Raw genomic sequence first — 19,117 nt, 5'->3', positions numbered from 1 at the left:
AGTGATAGAAGGGAAATGGTCAAAGCTCTCGGTTTAAGCAGAGCTTCCAAGGTTCAGTCTCTGCCATCTCCTGTTAAAAGTATCCAGGTGGAATGGTGGTTAAAATCATTGGGGTTAGATGAGACGGCAAAGTTGACATGTTTAAATACAGTGGTACCTCGGGTTACAGATGCTTCAGGTTACAGACTCCGCTAGCCCAGAAGCTGCTAACCATAGTTTCCCACGTAATGGAAAGGTATACAGTGGTACCTCGGGTTACATACACTTCAGGTTACAGACTCAGCTAACCCAGAAATAGTACCTCAAGTTAAGAACTTTGCTTCAGGATGAGAACAGAAATCCGGCGCGGCGGCAGCAGGAGGCCCCATTAGCTAAAGTGGTGCTTCAGGTTAAGAACAGTTTCAGGTTAAGAACGGACCTCTGGAACGAATTAAATACTTAACCCGAGGTACCACTATACAGAAAAAATCATTGTTGATATTTAGTAAAGATTAGAAACTCTTTATGGACTTTTTGCATGAAAAAGAAAAAGACCTTGTGATATCTGGGTCTGAGGACTGAAGAAAATATTGGTTTTTAGAAAGTAAAATAGTTGGGTGTTACCTCAGAGTGGATGCTTTGAATCATTTTCTACCTATAGCTGACAGATGAGGAATCAAAAGCTCTCTCTTCTCTTTTTGCTTTTCTTTTTCCTTCCTTTTATCTTCTCCCCTTTTCGATTTGTGTTTTCATTTAGATTAGCTTTTTTATCTTTGATAATCTAAAAAGATAATGGGTATTTAATATTAAACTTTGTATATTTTTTTTCAAACTTTAATAAAAAATCTATTATGGGGGGGGGGAGTGGAAGTATCCAGGTTACAGGTGAAGAGAAAGAAAGATGGGAAAGTCAAGTGACTTGCTCTATTCTATGGCAGCTGGCCATAGCAATGGTAGATCATCTGCCTTGCACCCAAAAGATCCCAGGTTCAATACCCGACATCTCCAGATACATTCCTAATTGAAAGAAAAGCCCATGTTCAGAGAGACCTTTTCAAATCCAGCATCATTGGCCTCATTCAAAGGGTAGATAATATGGATGTTCAACTTTCCCATCATGTGTTTCCTGGACAGGTAAGAGTATGAAGATGATGTGGAAGTCATTCAAAGTTCTACCCCCAAATGAACTTAATTCACATTCAGTTCACCTGGCCATTATAGGGACTGCTTTAAGGTGCGGTTTGGAGATTTTTGAACTTCCTTAAATCCAACTGGTTTGTTCCAAGCACTGGGTGTCGTGTCTAATAGGAAACGTGGCTTCTTTTCCATTTCAGTGGAGATCTGCCATCCTCTCTCGATCCCTTTTCCTCAGCGCTCCACGCTCCGCTTGCATGTAGAGCACTCTGGACGTAACCACAGAGACAACGTCATCATTGGTTGGGACGCAAAGGAACAGGTAATAGAAATGAGAGTCAGCTTTTCCATTCGTGCAGCGCTACACCCTGTGACCCTGCTCCGGAAAGCTATTGCCTCCTCAGTTATGGCCACCAACACGCTAAGTTCAGACAACGTGGAAACACAGATTGCAGGTTTTTCATCCAGAAGATCTCCCATGCTCATTCTCCAATATCACCAGTTAAAACAGGGTTGAGGAACGTTTTCCAACCCGAGGGCCACCTAGCTTCTGGGGGCCACATGCTGTTGGTGGGTGGGGCCAGAAGCAAAAATAGACAGAGCAAGGAATGTATAAATATTGCCCCTTGTGCAATAGAGCAGCTTCTCCACAGATTCTTGCACCCCTCTCTCTTCTCCATCCAGCAGGCAAGGGACATGACCATAGTTCCTTTGCGGACATACCTGGCTCCTTCCCTTTGGTCAAGGGGCGGGACAAGGCTTAGTAATCTCCTGCTGTTTCCACTATATAGCTTTCAACAGCCTTTCTGGCCTCATAAGCCCTTCTCCTGTCTAAACCTCCCAAAACTTCAACAATACAAAATTAATTATCTTTTCCATTTGTATGTAAATCTAGACATTTTGTGTTTTATGTTGTAAATCACCCTGCGATCTTCGGATGAAGGGTGGTATACTATTATTTTTAATAATATAACGAATAATAAACAATATAATTAAATAGGAGAAATTACTATTGCCACCACTTGTTTAACCTCTGTTTCTGATTATGGCAACAGGTCTCTGTGTCCTCTTCTCTCAAGTTTGGAAAAGAGCGTGTCTATTACTACGCTGCTGTGGCACACCCTTTTAACTTCACCATCAATCATATGGAGGTTAGATCTCTCACCGAAAGCAGAAGAGGTGCCTACAACCAACAGGTAAATTGACTGGATGGATCACACAAAGCAATTAACGGTGCAATCCTATAGATAACTATCCGAAAATAAGTCCTGTTCTGGAAACTGGATATCAGAACACAGCTGTATGCGCCTGATAATGTATGGAATCCCCCCCCCCAATTGGACCGGGTTGTGTAAAGCGGGGATGGGGAACATGTGGCCCTCTGAATCTTGCTGAATCACAACTCCCATAATTCCTGACTATCAGCCATGCTGGCTTGGATAGACAGGTTTCACAGGTTCCCATCCCTGCGACAAGGGCTGGCACATGCATTACACTTAACTTTAAACCATGGTTTCCATATCCTGGGCTTGTTTGGAAGCTGCTAACCATAGTTTCCCACGTAATGGAAAGGTATAGTTAGTTATGGCTTCCTGGCTTGTTTTCCCCACTTGTGCAAAGAGAAGTTACCATATTTTTTGCTCTATAAGACTCACTTTTTCTTTCCTAAAAAGTAAGGGGAAATGTGTGTGCGTCTTATGGAGCGAATGCAGGCTGCACAGCTATCCCAGAAGCCAGAACAGCAAGAGGGATCGCTGCTTTCACTGTGCAGGAATCCCTCTTGTTGTTCTGGCTTCTGTGATTCAGAATATTTTTTTTCTTGTTTTCCTCCTCCAAAAACTAGGTGTGTCTTATGGTCTGGTGCGTTATAGAGCGAAAAATACGGTATTTGCAAGGAAAAGAAGCTTGTTCATACCTGGGTATGATCATATGAACACAGCCTGTCTTTCTATCCTGCTGTTTTCCAGGAGATCAAAGTAGCTCACATCCATTTCTCTAAATCAGGGGTAGGCAATGGACCGGCCCACGGATGGTCTGGGAATCAGCGTGTTTTTACATGAGTAGAATGTGTCCTTTTATTTAAAATGCATCTCTGGGTTATTTGTGGAGCATAGGAATTCATTCATTCCCCCCCCCCCAAAAAAATATAGTCCAGCCCACCACATGGTCTGAGGGACGGTGGACCGACCCACAGCTGAAAAAGGTTGCTGGCCCCTGCTCTAAATGCTAATCACTTTGTCCCTTAGGGGCTCATAACCCTAGGGTGTGCTTTCCCCCCTTTCAAGTGAATATTGCTCTTGCCATGCTGCTCTGTCCGAAACTTAGTTCAGCATTTCTTATTCTGACTTTAGGTGTGGCTGGCTTGGGACGATGGGCAACCCGCCCACTTGAATTTTACATTCGGAGACAAGTCCCAGACCAACACCACTCTTTGGGATGCTTGTATCACAGCTTCCTCTAGCCAGGTACAAATGTTTTTATTGGCATTTTCAATTAATATTTTAGGTCGTCTGTGAAAAACCGCTTAGAGGTCCTTTGTTCTAGAAAGCAGTATGTGCATTTTTATTTTTATTTTTATTTTTTGCTATATAAAAGACTGCATTGCATCATTGCAGCTATGCCACCCAAAGTGAACATAGAGTGTTAAGTTGTGGGTGAACATATCAGACGACACAGCGATTCTTCAAACAGCTCTTGTTTATTCACAGGCCAGAACAGAACTGAACTGAAGGGTTCAGTCAGCCTGCTTATATAGAGCTCCAGTACAACGTTACTGTAACAACTTTCTAAAACTATCCAATCACTGAACGTCACTTTCGATCCCTTTTTTGCATAACTATCTACAGTATCCCCCTGCTGACCTAGGATGAGAACTTCAGTACATAACATAGAGCATTGGAAGCAGCCTTATACCTCAGTTCACCAATGGTTCATCTAACTCAATGTTGTCTGCACTGACTGGCAGCAGCTCTCCAGAGTTTCAGGGACGTATCTCTCAGTGCCACCTGCAGGGGCCGGGGATTGAACCTGGGATCTTCTGCAGGCAAACAGATGCCTTGCCACTGAACCACACATCTTCTCCAAAGTAATAACCAATGTTTCTCATTCATAATTTCTGCAGCTTCAGAATGTTCTAAGCCTTGCAAGTCTCCAGGCCTGCGGGTCCCTCGAGCAGACGGCAGCCTTGTTGAGTCAGCACTTGGACCTGAAGTGGGATGGCAGAAAAATTGTGCAGAATCTGACATACGAGGTGGAATCTTCATTATTCTGTTGCATGAAATTGAGTACAGTGGTACCTTGGGTTACATACGCTTCAGGTTACAGACTCCGCTAACCCAGAAATATTACCTCGGGTTAAGAACTTTGCTTCAGGATGAGAACAGAAATCGTGTAGCAGTGGTGCAGCGGCAGCAGGAGGCTCCATTAGCTAAAGTGGTGCTTCAGGTTAAGAACAGTTTCAGGTTAAGAACAGACCTCCAGAACGAATTAAGCTCTTAACCCGAGGTACCACTGTACTGGTTTTGGGGGGACAGGAGGCAGGCAGGTATGGAGGACTCCCTGGTCCTGAATGGGGTAACTGTGTCCCTGAAGGACCAGGTGCACAGCCTGGGAGTCATTCTGGACTCACAGCTGCCCATGGAGGCGCAAGTCAATTCTGTGTCCTGGGCAGTTGTTTATCAGCTCCATCTGGTACTCAGTCTGAGACCCTATCTGCCCGTAGATAGTCTCACCAGAGTGGTGCGTGCTCTAGTTATCTCCCGCTTGGATTACTGCAATGCGCTCTACGTGGGACTACCTTTGAAGGTGACTAGGAAATTACAATTAATCCATGATGCGGCAGCTAGACTGCTGACTGGGAGTGGCCGCCAAAACCATATAACACCGGTCCTGAAAGACCTACATTGACTCCCAGTACATTCCTGAGCACAATTCAAAGCTTTTAAAGTCCTAAGCGGCCTCGGCCCAGTATACCTGAAGGAGCATCTCCACCCCCATCGTTCAGCCCAGACACTGAGGCCCAGCTCCGAGGGCCTTCTGGCGGTTCCCTCACTGTGAGGTTACAGGGAACCAGGCAGAGGGCCTTCTCGGTAGTGGCACCCGCCCTGTGGAACACCCTGCCATCAGATGTCAAGGAAATAATCAACTACCTAACTTTTAGAAGACATCTAAAGGCAACCTAGTTTAGGGAAGTTTTTAATGTTTGGTGTTTTATTGTGTTTTTAATATTTTGTTGGGAGCTGCCCAGATGGGCGGGGTATAAATAAATTATTATTATTATTATTATTATTATTATATCACTTGGAGAAAATTGCTTTCATGAACAAGGCTGAGGTAGGGCAGGATTTGCTTTTTGACATATTTCATAGCCCTTGAGCCTGTTCTGCTAGCTATTTATTTATTTATTTATTTATTCTTGTTCTGATGGTGCTGAATGTTTTCCATAAGATCTGTAGGCTTGTGCCCATGGCTTCCGCCAAATAATCCTGGGAACTGGAGCTTCCCCTTCACAGAGCTACAGTTCTCAGCACCCTCAACAAACTACAGCTCCCATGATTCTTTGGGAAGTTTTAAATATTTAATGCTGTATTGTTTTTAACACTCGATTGGGAGCCGCCCAGAGCGCCTCGGGAAACTCAGCCAGATGGGCGGGGTATAAATAATAAATTATTATTAATTATTATTATTATATTATGTGTGGTGCAGATCTGCCTGAATTGGCTGGGATGTGACTGAATCTCACCCCAAAACAGTGACAGTCTGGGAGCACCCTTAGGAGCCATTATTAAACAACTTGTGAGTCGTACTCATCAGTGACTTCAGACATCAGAAATGCAGGCACATTTTGAGCTCCTGTTCTATTTCCCCTTTTTTTAAAAAAAATGCAGAAAAGCAAGTCATTGCACCTGGATAAAATTCAGGTGGAAGCCATTTTGGAAAACATCTTTTCGACTCCATGTTCCAGTCAGCATATCATGGGGGAAATTGAAACGGACTACTCAGCTTGGCTTCGTCATTTTGTGAGCCTCAGAACCTGCGATCTCCCGGAGGTAAGTGATGCGTTGCCTTTGCTCTCAAATACAAACAGGGTAAGCCTATGCCTGCCTATTCCGAACGAAGCCCCACTGAAATGGACGAGGCTTCCTTTTGAACGAACATGCATGGGACTTCAGTGACATGTTCATGCCTCTGCTTTGCAGAGAACAACCCTCTATCAATCTGAAAGCATCCTATGGTATTAGAGGGGCGGTCAGGTCCGAGTCCGGCTTAAAAGATAAAGAATCCCAGAATCATTGGAAGGGACCCACGAGGGTCATCTAGGCCAACCCTCCGCAGGGCAGGAATCGTTTGCACAGCATGGGGCTCAAACCCAGGACCTTGAGATTCAAAGCCTCATGCTCTACCAACTGAGCTATCTCCCTAAGAAGGGAGGACAGGAGGGTCTTGAAGTTGCCCATCAAACATGCACGCCAGGTCAGCAGCTGGCTGAGCAAGCAGGCACACACCTCACCAGGTCTCTGTCTTCCCCACTGCATGGGAATCATTGTGTCTCTGTGTTCCCTTATGGAGGCAGCGAGTGTCCCTCTAACTACCAGTTCCTGGCAAACGCAAGCAGGGAGAAAGTGCGACTGCACCAAAGTCCTTCTTGCGGGCTCCCTATAGGCCTGTTATAAGAAAAACTGCTCCCTTTTGCTTATGGGGTATTCCAGAGCCCGTAGAGAGTCCTTAAGTGGGTTCCCTATCGGTAGGAGAAAACAGAGGCCAGCCACAGTACCGTATTTTTCGCTCTATAAGACGCACCCGACCCTAGTTTTAGAGGAGGAGAACAAGAAAAAAAAGTTCTCTCCCTCTCTGCTCAGCGCCTCTCCAGCAAAGCAGGAGGAGAAATGGAAGGGGCTCTGTTTCTCCTCCTGCTTCTCTGAAGGGGCGCTGCGCAGAGAGGGAAAGCTGTGCAGCGGCTCTCCAGCGAAGCGAAGCCAGGAGAGCAAGAGGGATCGATTCCTCTTGCTCTCCTGGCTTCAGCGAAAGCTGCGCAGCCTGCACCTGCTCCATAAGATGCACACACCACATTTCCCCCTACTTTTTAGGAGGGGAAAAGTGTGTCTTATAGAGCGAAAAATACAGTATATTGAGAAGCAAAGCGGCTAGTAAGCCTGACCTTTATTAAAGGAACTGTTGCAACAGAGTGCCCACTCACCACATGCAGGAGGGAGGAGAATCCTGAACAATGGTGCGCAAGCCCTTATATAGACTTTTGAAATTGCCCACCCTGTAGCCCAAGACTCCCCCAAAAACATCATACATACATCACAGAAGGAGGCAATCTACAGCAGAAATCCTGCCTGCCAGGATACCTGATAATGGTCACTGATTGCATTACCTGGGCAGTCTGGCCATTTTATTTTTTTTGTGATCATTAATACTTTAGTTCCTGAGTCCAGGTTACAGGCTCACTGTATTCATACATAAATGAGCCCTTAAGACAGGATTTGCAAGCAAAAAGACAATGGGAAGGCTTTCCCCATTTGCCTCCCTTACTGCAGAGGAATATTTGAGGTCATTGGGAGAGTCGAAATGGCTTCAGGATTGCTCCCCCATACTATTTCAGACACATGGTTCATATATTTAGATATGTGTGTATTTATGAATGTTTATTCTATATTTGAGACCTTAAAATTCTTATGACAGGCCTCTAGTTGTACCCTGTGAGAACAGGATGCTGGACTACATGGGTCTTTGGCCTGATCCAGCAGGGCTTTTCTCATGTTCCATTCCAGCTATAGTCATCATTTCGAAACTGGCATCTATACATAACAATTACCATATGCAATTTTTATGCAATTTTTTTGCAGGGTGCATTTCCTCTTTGGGGGCACCCTGCCTGTCAAGACTTGGAAGCAGTATCAAAGAGGTATCATTCCTACCCACCGTGACACATGCCTATTCCCCCCCCCCCTTTACTTTACTTTACTTTACTTTACTTTGCTCTGTCTCTGGTAATTCCACCCACTCTGTTTTCCTAGGCAATTGCAGTCTCTGGGAAGCACCAGCTAAACAAGGGAGGTTTTCTCTGGCGATCAGAAGGCAAACTCAGCCTTGCTGGCGGCGAGGGGTCCATCACAGCCGCCTTAAGAAATCGTAGCACAGCTGAAGAGAGGAACTATTCGACAGAGTTTTCAGTGAGTTGTATAATATGTGACGGGCCCTGGCTACCTGAGATATCATATCTCCTTATACAAACCTGCCTGGGTGCTAAGACCCTCATGGGAGCAACTTCTCTCAGGCCTGTTGACATCAGAGCCAAGGTTGGTGGCAACACGAAAGGAAGCCTTTTCTGTGGCAGCTCCCATATTGTGGAATTCTCTCTCAAGAGACTGGCTCCCTCTTTGCTATTTCCTGCTATTTCCTGTTTAGGCAGGCCTTCAGAAACTAAGGCACAGACCACCAAAAACTGCGACAATGTGTTGTTGACAAAGGACAGCTGGACATATAAAGGGCCCCATTACCTTCAGTAGCTTAGGGCCTCATAGAATCATAGAATCATAGAGTTGGAAGAGACCACAAGGGCCATCGAGTGCAACCCCCTGCCAAGCAGGAAACACCATCAGAGCATTCCTGACATATGGTTGTCAAGCCTCTGCTTAAAGACCTCCAAAGAAGGAGACTCCACCACACTCCTTGGCAGCAAATTCCACTGTCGAACAGCTCTTACTGTCAGGAAGTTCTTCCTAATGTTTAGGTGAAATCTTCTTTCTTGTAGTTTGGAACCATTGCTCCGTGTCCGCTTCTCTGGAGCAGCAGAAAACAACCTTTCTCCCTCCTCTATGTGACATCCTTTTATATATTTGAACATGGCTATCATATCACCCCTTAACCTCCTCTTCTCCAGGCTAAACATGCCCAGCTCCCTTAGCCGTTCCTCATAAGGCATCATCAAACCTAAATCCGGCCCTGCTCTGGACTGAATATCCCTTTGGTCTGATGCAGCAAGCACTTAAGTTCCAATGGCAAGCAAAGGGTTAAGCACGCTCTCATTTCCCTGCCCTTCCTTTAATGCAAATTTCCCCCTCCCAACAGAACTGTTGCAAGAGAAAGGACTGCCTGGCCTTTCTTGCACACCCCTGCAACCTGACAAGCAATTTGCCCCGACAATCCTCCATCCGCCATAACTATTTGAGTTCAAAATTGTACCTTCATCTGCCACCCTTATTGCAAATGAGCATGCACTGCCACCTAGTGGTAAAGGTATTCAGGTGAATATAAATAATTTGAAGAGTGGGCTGGCGGTGGGAGCTTTAAAATTACTAGTAGCTGGGTGGGTGCAGAAACGTCTTTCCCATAGGGCTTAGTGGTGCGTTGCACCAGGGCGCCGGCCTCTCAGGGGCGCCCCAGCGAGTGGAGGAGCTGAGCAGCTTTGCCAGCGGCCTTCCCTTTCCCTGCACGCCTGCAAGCTGTGCCCCGCCAACTATATGGCTGGGGGGCACGCAGCTTCCCTCCCAAGCCTCTGTAGGGGATTGCTCTCCCGCAGTGGCATGGGGGAGAGTTGCGCCCACTCCATGGCTGTCTGCGCAGCTCTCCCCCCCCCCCCCCGCAATCCATTGTAATTTGGGGGCGCTGGGTGGAAAGTTGCACCCCAGCGCCGCATCTGCTAAAGACGTCCCTGGGTGGGTGTCAGCAGAATTCAATTAGGGCCTAGTGCCTTCTCGCCATACCACTCCAAATCACCATTCAGTATGAGGAAAGAAGAAGAAGAAGAGTTTGGATTTGATATCCCACTTTATCACTACCCGAAGGAGTCTCAAAGCGGCTATAAATCTCCTTTCCCTTCCTCCCCCACAACAAACACTCTGTGAGGTGAGTGAGGCTGAGAGACTTCAGAGAAGTGTGACTAGCCCAGGGTCACCCAGCAGCTACTTGTGGAGGAGCGGAGATGCGAACCCGGTTCACCAGATTACGAGTCCACCGCTCTTAACCACTACACCACACTGGCTTTGGGTTGTGGTATTTGGGACTCCTTTGTTTATAGAAAACGAGGGGAACAGGTGGCACAACAGAATAGTATAAAATTATGCGTGACATGGGGAATGTGGGTAGAGGATTTTTTTAAAAATGCCTCCCTCTCTCATGATGCTAGAATTCATGGATTTTCAAAGAAGGTGAATGCTGGAAGTTTCAGGACAGAGAAAACTAAGTCATCCTTCACGCAGCAAATTGTTAAACTATGGAACTCACTCCCACAGGGATGGCCGCCAAGTGGGATGTCTTTAGAAGACAAACGGACAAATTTATGGGGGAGAAAGTTATTGATGGCTACTAGTCACAATGGCTATGTTCTGCCTCCGAAAGTAGAGGTGGTGACGCTTCTGAAAACCAGTTGCTGAAAATGTTTTTCCTTTCTTTCCACAGCTCAAAGCATCTGATGCTGTTTGGCTGGGTGTGGTGGGAGGTGTGGCTTCCTCAGCTGGTCAAAGTCAAGTCCGGGTGGAGGCAAAGATTGACCCAAAAGAGGCAGTGAAAATAGCAGCTTCCAAAGGAAAAGGATGCCTTCAATGTTACATGGGATATCTAAAAGGTAAATTCGCTATTCTGTTCTGGATAATTGTCATCCAATTGCATGTGGAATGCCTCAAAGTGATGGCCAGTATGCTGTTGCGGTTAAAGGAGGGGAGCCTCAGGCTCGAATGTGGCCCACCATACCTCTCTGTGTGGCCTTCAGAGTCCCCATCAGGGGCACCAACATGGGTCCCAGGTTATGGGTGCCCAGCACTTGTGAAGTGATGGGGGCTGTGGTGTGGTTGCTGAACACCCCCAACAAGATGGTGCCCCTGGTCCTCACCCTTCATTGGCCCTCCCCCATGCCCTCCCAGAGAGCTTCTTGCCTGCCTGGAATATGTCCTGATAATAATGCCTCTTCCTTTTCTGGATAGGAAGACCTCTCTGCAGAAAAGTCTGACTCGCGCACTGCCAAAATGCGACTTTCACTTTTTTACAGCAGGCTACACCTGCTGGTCCACCTGCTATTGCCTCTGGTCCCACCCACCATGAAATGCGCCCCCCCCCCAAGGTTGCCCATTACTCAATGCGGCCCTCAGGCTGGAAGAGACTCCCAAGCCCTTGCATCTGCATAGCAGTGGGAGAGCTAGAGATCAAATCCTCGTGGAGCTGGGTGACTTTAGGTCCAACTCTTTCTGTCTCTCTGATTAACTCCCCTTGCAGTAGCTAGGAAGGGACAAAAAGGAGTTTAGGGATTTTAAAGAAACAATTTCATATGTTGTGTGTCTTTGTTTCTCAATTTGATCCAGGTGGCATACAAATAAAACACAGCTCTTAGTGGCCAACTTTATTGGTTGCTCTTCCTTCTTATGGCTTTGTGGGGGCATGGACAGGTCAGGTCTTCAAATAGAGGACTGTCCTGTGTAACGTAGGACGCATGGCCACCCTTGACCCAGAGTAGCAGTGATGGTGATTTGGCAGCCTCCTTTTTTGTTTATATTTTGGAAGTTTGTTTAAATTTTTTTTTTATTTAATATACCGCCCTATACCTGGGGGTCTCAAGATATAAAACCACAAAATACCTAATAAAAATAAAAAACAACAACCCACCCCCCAAAAAAAACATTTTAAAAGGACATAGGATGTAAATCGGATCAATCAAAGGCCTGGTTGAAAAGGAACCATTTTTGCCTGGCAGCTAAAGGTGTATAATGAAGGCGCCAGGCGAACTTCCCTGGGGAGAGCATTCCACAGATGGGGAGCCACTGCAGAGAAGGCCCCGTTCTTGTGTTGCCATCCTCCAAACCTCTCGAGTTTGTCTGCAACTCTACAGTTCTATGATGATTTCTACCATTTTGCAATGGCTGTTTCCTTCCTTTCCTTGATTTGACATTTCTCTTTTTCCACCGTGACCGCGGGAGGCTTAAAACTTTGTTCTTCTCTTGGTTCTCGCAGAGGATGCTGAGGATGGGCTGGAGCTCGAGGCTTGCACAGATGGCCAACAGCATGCCGCTTTCAATGCCTACCTTCTCATTAACAGAGAGAGACGAGAGGAAGTGGGGCACTTGGCCCTTGAAGCCTCCAACAAGAGCTTGAGCTTCAAGGCCCATGGCTGTGGAGGTCCAGTCGCTAAAACAGAGGTGTGGTGTTTTCAAATACGACAGGGCCCTCCAGATGCCCATTTTGTTCTGAGCTTGTTATTATTTTTGCTCAAGATGGGATCAGGGCAGTTAAGTTCTGGTTTTGTGGTGGGGAAAGACCTTCATCCCATTGCTTGATATCAGTTGGCCTCGGAGACCAAGATTTCTTGGTGGGGGTGGACACATTGCTGCACCAGATGTGGCCAGCAGTGACCCTGGTGACGGTACCCTAAAGTGAGAGACGCCAAAGGGGTCTCATATTTGGGGGTGGGGCTGTGCTATGGTCAAAGACCTCACCTGCTGCTATTTGAGCCAGGAGATTTACCGTACTTTTCCGTGTACAACACGCCCCCATGTATAAGATGACCCCTATTTTGGGGGACTCCAATTTAGGAAAATGGGGGAAGATTGCTCAGAGTTGTCAAGCTATTTTTTTGCGGAGGATTGCCCAGGGTTGTCGAGCATTTTTTCGAAGAGGGTGGGTCAGATTTGGGGGGGGCAATTGCTGAAAAACAGTCAAAGAGAAAATCATCGTCTTGTACACAGAAAAGTACAGTACTTCTAGTGGTTTGGGATTTTGTTTCTTGGTGGCTAGATGGAGAATGATTGTTTTTGCTGAGGCAGGTAAGTGCCTAGTCATGTGCCTGGAAGGGAGATTTTGAGACCACTTAGTTGGGGGTGGGGGGGTGGAGTGACAGGATCCCAATTCTGTGGTGTCGGATCATGGGTAAACATGAAGTAAACATGATCCACAGCTGAAGTCTGGACAGTGGAGAATGTAGTTTGATTGCTGAGAATGTTTAGGCAACCCTCATTTCCCATCACAGAGCTACAGTTCCCAGAGTGCCCTAGAAAGAGGGATTACGGTAACTACTAAACTATTCTGAGAACTGTAGCTTTCTGAGGGGGAATAGGGGACTCCTAGCAACCTTTATCACCTTTACCAAATTACACTTCCCAGGAGTCTTTGTGGAAAGCCATGGCTGTTTAAAAGTGGCATGATGTTAATTTGTGCAAATAGTGCCTTAGAGATCCCAGACAGTGAGAGCTAGGCCTCGTGTTCACCTTAGTAATCTTTTCAAAACCACACATCAAAATCGTCTTCTTTCTGATTCTCGCAGTCAAAACTGAGTAAGATCGCATCCGATCTTCAGCACAGGCTGGTGGCAAAGATCAAGAACCTGGAAGGATGCCTCCAGGATTTCAGGAAATCGGTAAGAAGTTGGCAGCAACTATGGCAAATGATCAGGGTTAGGCCAACAACATCTGGAGGGTTGCAGATTCACCATCCCTGCTATATTAAACAAAAACAGTACAACTGTGTCTGTGGTGCAAACCCTTCAGGTGCAGCACGTTGACTTTCTCTACGATGCCGTTGGATGGCTTTTAAAAACTTCCCAGGAAGTAGCAGGAATCCTCCAAAGCAAAATGAGAGGAGTCGTCCAGTTGTGGAAACAGAGTGGAGTCAAGCAAGCACTACAGAACAGCCTCCCACTTTACCTGGGCAAACTTCAAGTCATCATACAACAAATGCAGATGGAGTTGCAAAGTAAGCAGGGCAGGGTGGAATGATTATATATATATATATATACCGTATTTTTTGCTCTATAAGACTCACTTTTTCCTTCCTAAAAAGTAAGGGGAAATGTGTGTGCGTCTTATGGAGCGAATGCAGGCTGCGCAGCTATCCCAGAAGCCAGAACAGCAAGAGGGATTGCTGCTTTCGCTGCGCAGAGATCCCTCTTGCTGTTCTGGCTTCTGGGATTCAGAATATTTTTTTTCTTGTTTTCCTCCTCCAAAAACTAGGTGTGTCTTGTGATCTGGTGCGTCTTATAGAGTGAAAAATACGGTGTATATATATATATATATATGTATATGTATATTTAAGGGCCTAGCCAAAGATGGGACCAAAGATGGGGACTCTCAGGTTCAGGGGATGGGGAGGTATGTGGCCCTCCGAGCCTTTCTATCTGGCCCTTGGGACTCTCAACAGCCCACGCCCCCTCCCCAACTACCTCCCTTGTTCCCAGATGATGTAGCCTTCACTGGCTCTGCGTTGCACCTTCCTTGGATATTTTTGCCTGTACAAAAATTAGGATAAATTTTCATGAAATTGCTGGTGCATTTTCACAAGGACGTTTTAAATAATAATTTTTTTTAAAGTGACGCAGAAATGTGAAGAACTAAATTTCAGGGTGGGAAAAAACAAGAAACTGAAATTGGCAAATTTGCCCATCCACAAGTCATGTATGTTAATTTCAGTAGGTCTACTCTGAGTAGGAGCAGTGGTGGATATAACCCTTTCCCCACTCCCCATCACACTCTCTTCCCCGCCCTGTTTCCTTTTAAAAAGAGCCATTGACAACACTGAAGGATGCTTATTACGACGTGACGTTGAAGCCTTTGGACGAGGTGTGGCAACAGAGGACGGAGGAGTATCTGAAGAAACTCCAGGCTTTTGTGCCCACGCTGGTGAAGGATGTGTGGCTGATGGAGCCAATCCAGGTTTCCCTGAGAATGTTGAAAACCGCCTTGGATATGGTTGGTATTTAAAAATTATTCATGTCCCTCCTGCTCAGCACAGGAGCCCCAGTGGCCTAGTACCTGCTTCCAACAGGAGTTTGCTTGTCATACAATCACAGGATTGTCAATTTGGAAGGCCTCTTTTATACGTGGCAACCATTTTGTGTTGTTCCAGGCCCTCATGACAGCCATTTTGTGTTGTGGTACGCATCATGAAGTTTTCTATTTCATGACGGGTGTCCGCATCGCTTTCTCAAAATCTGTCAGCAAGGTGTCAGCAAGATTGTCACGTCCTCAGACTTCACTTCAACAAGCAGATTTTTTTTTAATGATACACACTCTCTGCCATTGCTTTTTAAAAATTAAAAAATATCCAGTTTAAATTTAGCAATATTAATTCGTTGGGTTTGTGTTCTTTTTACCCACCCTGCAAAACAGGCAACACAACAGATGCTAAGCTGGGCAGAAGCCAAATTTTCCAGAGCAGTGAGCAAGCTTCAGAAACCTTTATCAAGCCTCTACAGTTTTTCAGCCAGGTAACACTGTGGAATGATTGCACTTGGGTGAGTTCCTGCAAAATGCATATGCACAGGAGTTCCTACAAAATGCAAAATGCATAGGAACTCATATATATATATATATATATATATATATATATATATATATATATATGTTATGTAGTGAAGTTTCACCCTGGGCCAGCAGGGGGATACTGTATATAGTTTTCAATCAGGTCTGTAGATAGTTTTCCCTCAGGTCCGCGTCAGTTATTTTAGGCGGGAACTCTGGGCTGTTACAATGTTGACAGCCGGCTGCCTATAAAAGCAGGCCGGCTGAGCTGTTTGCCGTCAGTTCTATTCCAGCTTACGAAATAAAGAGCTAGTTGGAGAAATCGCTGTGTCGTCGGCTATGTCAACCCACAACTTAACACTGGCGACGAGGATGGGATTGATGGACATCAGAGCACAGCCAGATGCGGCCAGCCTCTGAACTGAGCTGAATCACTGAGCTGAATCACAGAGCGAAATCACTGAGCGAAATCACTGGACAGAACCAATTCAGAGCTGACTGTTCTGGCTAGAGCACTGTGTTCCATCCATCGCCCTTCACGCCGGCATCGGAATCATGGCTTCACTTGTGCCTCTACCGCCGTTTGCGCCAGCCTCTGAATCATGGGATTCCTACCTCGCTCGGTTCGACTGCTTCCTCCAAGCCAACGAGCTGACAGCAGTATCAAAAGATCGGAAGCGGGGCCTATTCCTCAGCCTCTGTGGGCCTGAGGTGTTTGAGACGGCCCGAGCATTGGTTGCGCCCGAAGCAGTCCAGGCAACACCATGGGACACGATCCAAGAGAAGCTCCGCAACCACTACGCACCAAAGCCGTCCAAGATTGCTGCCCGCCATGCGTTCTACCACCGGAACCAGGCAGAGGGGGAGTCAATCAACAACTACACCACCGCCCTGCGACAGGCTGCAATGCACTGTGAGTTCCGAGACTTAGACGATGCCCTGATGGATCGAATCGTCTGCGGGGTCCGGGACATCCATCTGCAACGGCGTCTCCTCGCCAAGCGAGACCTCACGCTGCAGAAAGCCATTGAGGAGGCTGTGGCCTCAGAAGCTGCTGAACGCTCCGCCCAGGAGATCCGCAAGTGCAGCAGCCCGCGTCTTGCTAGGGAGCCAGTTCCGGTGCATCATGAAGAGGCCAGCAGTGATGAGGCATCCTCCAGTGAAGGCGATGACGTGCACCAGACAAAGCGGGAGCACAGGAAGTTCCAACAGAAGTCCAAGGGCCAACCGGAATGTGCCGGCTGCGGAGGCAACCATTCCCGTGCCAAGTGTCGATTCAGAGACGCCATCTGTAGGAAGTGTTCCAGAAGGGGCCACATCGCTAAGGTCTGCCGATCGGCTCCGTCTGACACCCCCCCTTCATCGACTCGCAAGTCCAAGCCTTCCCTCCAGTCTGCCAAGGAAAGTTGTTTCGCTCTCACCAACTGCCGCTGCCCGTCTGGAACCACGATTGGCCAAACCGACTCGCCTACGCGACGCAAGCTGAACGTCACGGTGCTCATTGAAGGAGCTCCATGTGACATGGAGATCGACACCGGGTCTGCCCTGTCCATCGTGTCGTGGAGCACCATCAAAAGACTGGTACCCAGAGTGTCCAAAAGGCAACTCGACTCTCACCGCGTACACCTGAGAGACTACCAGGGAAACGACATTCCCGTGGTAGGCGTTGGCCGGTTCCGGATTGCCTTCAAGGATTTTTCGGGCCTGCTCCGGTTGGTGGTGGTCGAAGGTCAGCGGCCAAGCCTCCTAGGGCTAGACTGGTTTGATGCCCTCGGCCTGGAAGTCACCGGCATCAACTGCATCTCTAACGCAGAGACTGAGGGTCTGGTCAAAGACTTTGCCGAGGTTTTTGACGGCACCTTGGGGCAATATACAGGTACGCCCATCTCCTTTAGCCTTGATCCACAAGTCGCCCCCATCAAGCTAAAGCCACGCCGGGTTCCCTTTGCTCTCAAGGCTAAGGTGGACGAACAACTGGACAAACTGATCGCCCAAGGAGTTTTGGAGCCGGTTGACCACGCCAAGTGGGAAACCCCCATCGTCACGCCTGTCAAGCCAGATGGGTCGGTGAGAATCTGCGCTGACTACAAGTGCACGATCAACAAGGCACTTCAGCAGCACGCTTATCCGGTTCCTGTTGTCCAACACCTGCTGCATTCCCTGGGTGAGGGTAAGGTCTTCGCTAAGCTGGACCTTGCCCAAGCCTATCAACAACTGCCAGTCGATGATGCCACTGCTGAAGCCCAGACGATCGTCACCCACCGGGGGGCATTCCGTTGCCGCCGGTTGCAGTTTGGGGTGAGTGTGGCTCCTGGCATCTTCCAAAGCCTTATGGAGCGTCTCCTGCAAGGGCTTCCGGGCGTGGTACCATATTTTGATGACGTCTTGGTGTCTGCAGACTCACACCAGCAGCTGTTCGAGCGCCTCCGTGCCGTGCTGACCAGGTTCCAAGAGGCCGGGCTCAAGGTAAAGAGGGAGAAGTGCCAGATCGCCGTTCCACAGGTAGAGTTCCTGGGCTATCTTATCGATGCCTCCGGCCTTCACCCGACCACATCCAAGATCCGCGCTATCCAGCAGGCCCCCACCCCAAAGAACAAGACGGAGTTGCAGGCATTCCTGGGGCTGCTGAACTTTTATAACATGTTCCTGCCCCACAAAGCCACAGTGGCTGAGCCTCTTCACCGACTCCTTAGTACAAAGACGCCTTGGGCCTGGGGTCATCGGGAGACGGCGGCCTTCAACGCGGTTAAGGCTCTCCTTTCATCAGACAGTGTGCTGGTACAGTACAGTGAATCCAGGCCGCTGGTCCTTGCCTGCGACGCCTCACCTTTTGGCATCGGTGCTATCCTTAGTCACCGTTTTCCAGATGGAAGAGAAGCACCACTCGCCTACTTTTCCAGGACACTATCTCTGACGGAACGGAATTACAGCCAGCTCGACAAGGAGGCATTGGCACTTGTGGCTGGAGTGAAGAGGTTCCATGAATACCTCCATGGCAGGACTTTTGACCTCATCACTGACCACAAGCCACTCCTGGGCCTCCTCGCCGGTGATCGTCCAACTCCACCGGTCCTCTCGCCACGCATGCTGCGATGGACTGTTTTCCTGGCTGCCTACCACTACCGGCTCATCCATCGCCCGGGGAAATCGATGGGCCATGCCGACGCCCTCAGCCGTTGCCCTCTTCCAGCATTTGTGGAAGACCCGGCTCCAGCTTCATCGCTCCTTCTGATTGAGGATCTTCCGGCAGCGCCTGTATCAGCTGCCACTGTGGCCTCCGCGTCTGCCCAGGATCGCACCATCAGCCGGGTGCTCAACTGGGTGTGGAGGGGGTGGCCACAAGGGCCTTTTGCATCAGAGTTCCAGCCCTTCGCAACCAGACAACATGAACTCTCAGCTCATCGCGGCTGTCTGCTGTGGGGAGACCGCGTCGTGATTCCCCAGGGACTCCGTCAGCGCGTCCTGGAGGCTCTGCACGTTGGCCACCCGGGAATTGTCAAAATGAAGGCGTTGGCTCGGTGTTACGTCTGGTGGCCTAATATGGACGATGCCATCACTGCCTGGGTGTCCGCCTGTCAAGCGTGCCAAGAGTCGAGGCCTGCACCACCGGCAGCTAAGGGACACACCTGGGAGACGCCAAAGACACCCTGGTCAAGGGTGCACATCGATCTGGCTGGCCCCTTTCACGGCCGGACCTTTATGGTAGTGGTGGACGCCTATTCCAAATGGCTGGAGGTCGCCCTGATGCCCTCCACCACTACCGAAGCTGTCATCCGGGT

At 48.1% G+C, this 19,117-nt stretch overlaps 1 protein-coding gene across 1 annotated transcript in view; it reads left to right on the top strand.

Annotated features, from left to right (window-relative positions):
* The window catches only part of LOC309329045 (uncharacterized protein), an 87,305-nt gene that overhangs the window by 59,123 nt on the left and 9,065 nt on the right, over positions 1–19,117 (top strand). Inside the window, exons 47-58 of the mRNA XM_081839447.1 lie at positions 1,314–1,435; positions 2,169–2,309; positions 3,465–3,578; positions 4,235–4,363; positions 6,000–6,161; positions 8,136–8,291; positions 10,519–10,684; positions 12,061–12,245; positions 13,367–13,459; positions 13,590–13,794; positions 14,599–14,786; positions 15,207–15,304. Of these exons, the coding sequence (XP_081695573.1) occupies positions 1,314–1,435; positions 2,169–2,309; positions 3,465–3,578; positions 4,235–4,363; positions 6,000–6,161; positions 8,136–8,291; positions 10,519–10,684; positions 12,061–12,245; positions 13,367–13,459; positions 13,590–13,794; positions 14,599–14,786; positions 15,207–15,304 (1,759 nt within the window). The remainder of the gene's footprint in view (positions 1–1,313; positions 1,436–2,168; positions 2,310–3,464; positions 3,579–4,234; positions 4,364–5,999; positions 6,162–8,135; positions 8,292–10,518; positions 10,685–12,060; positions 12,246–13,366; positions 13,460–13,589; positions 13,795–14,598; positions 14,787–15,206; positions 15,305–19,117) is intronic.

The sequence above is a fragment of the Podarcis erhardii genome (assembly GCF_964252035.2).
Source record: "Podarcis erhardii genome assembly, chromosome: 14".
Lineage (NCBI taxonomy): Eukaryota > Metazoa > Chordata > Lepidosauria > Squamata > Lacertidae > Podarcis > Podarcis erhardii.
Note: the sequence above shows the minus strand (reverse complement) of the source record. Positions and strands in the feature narration are given on the sequence as shown.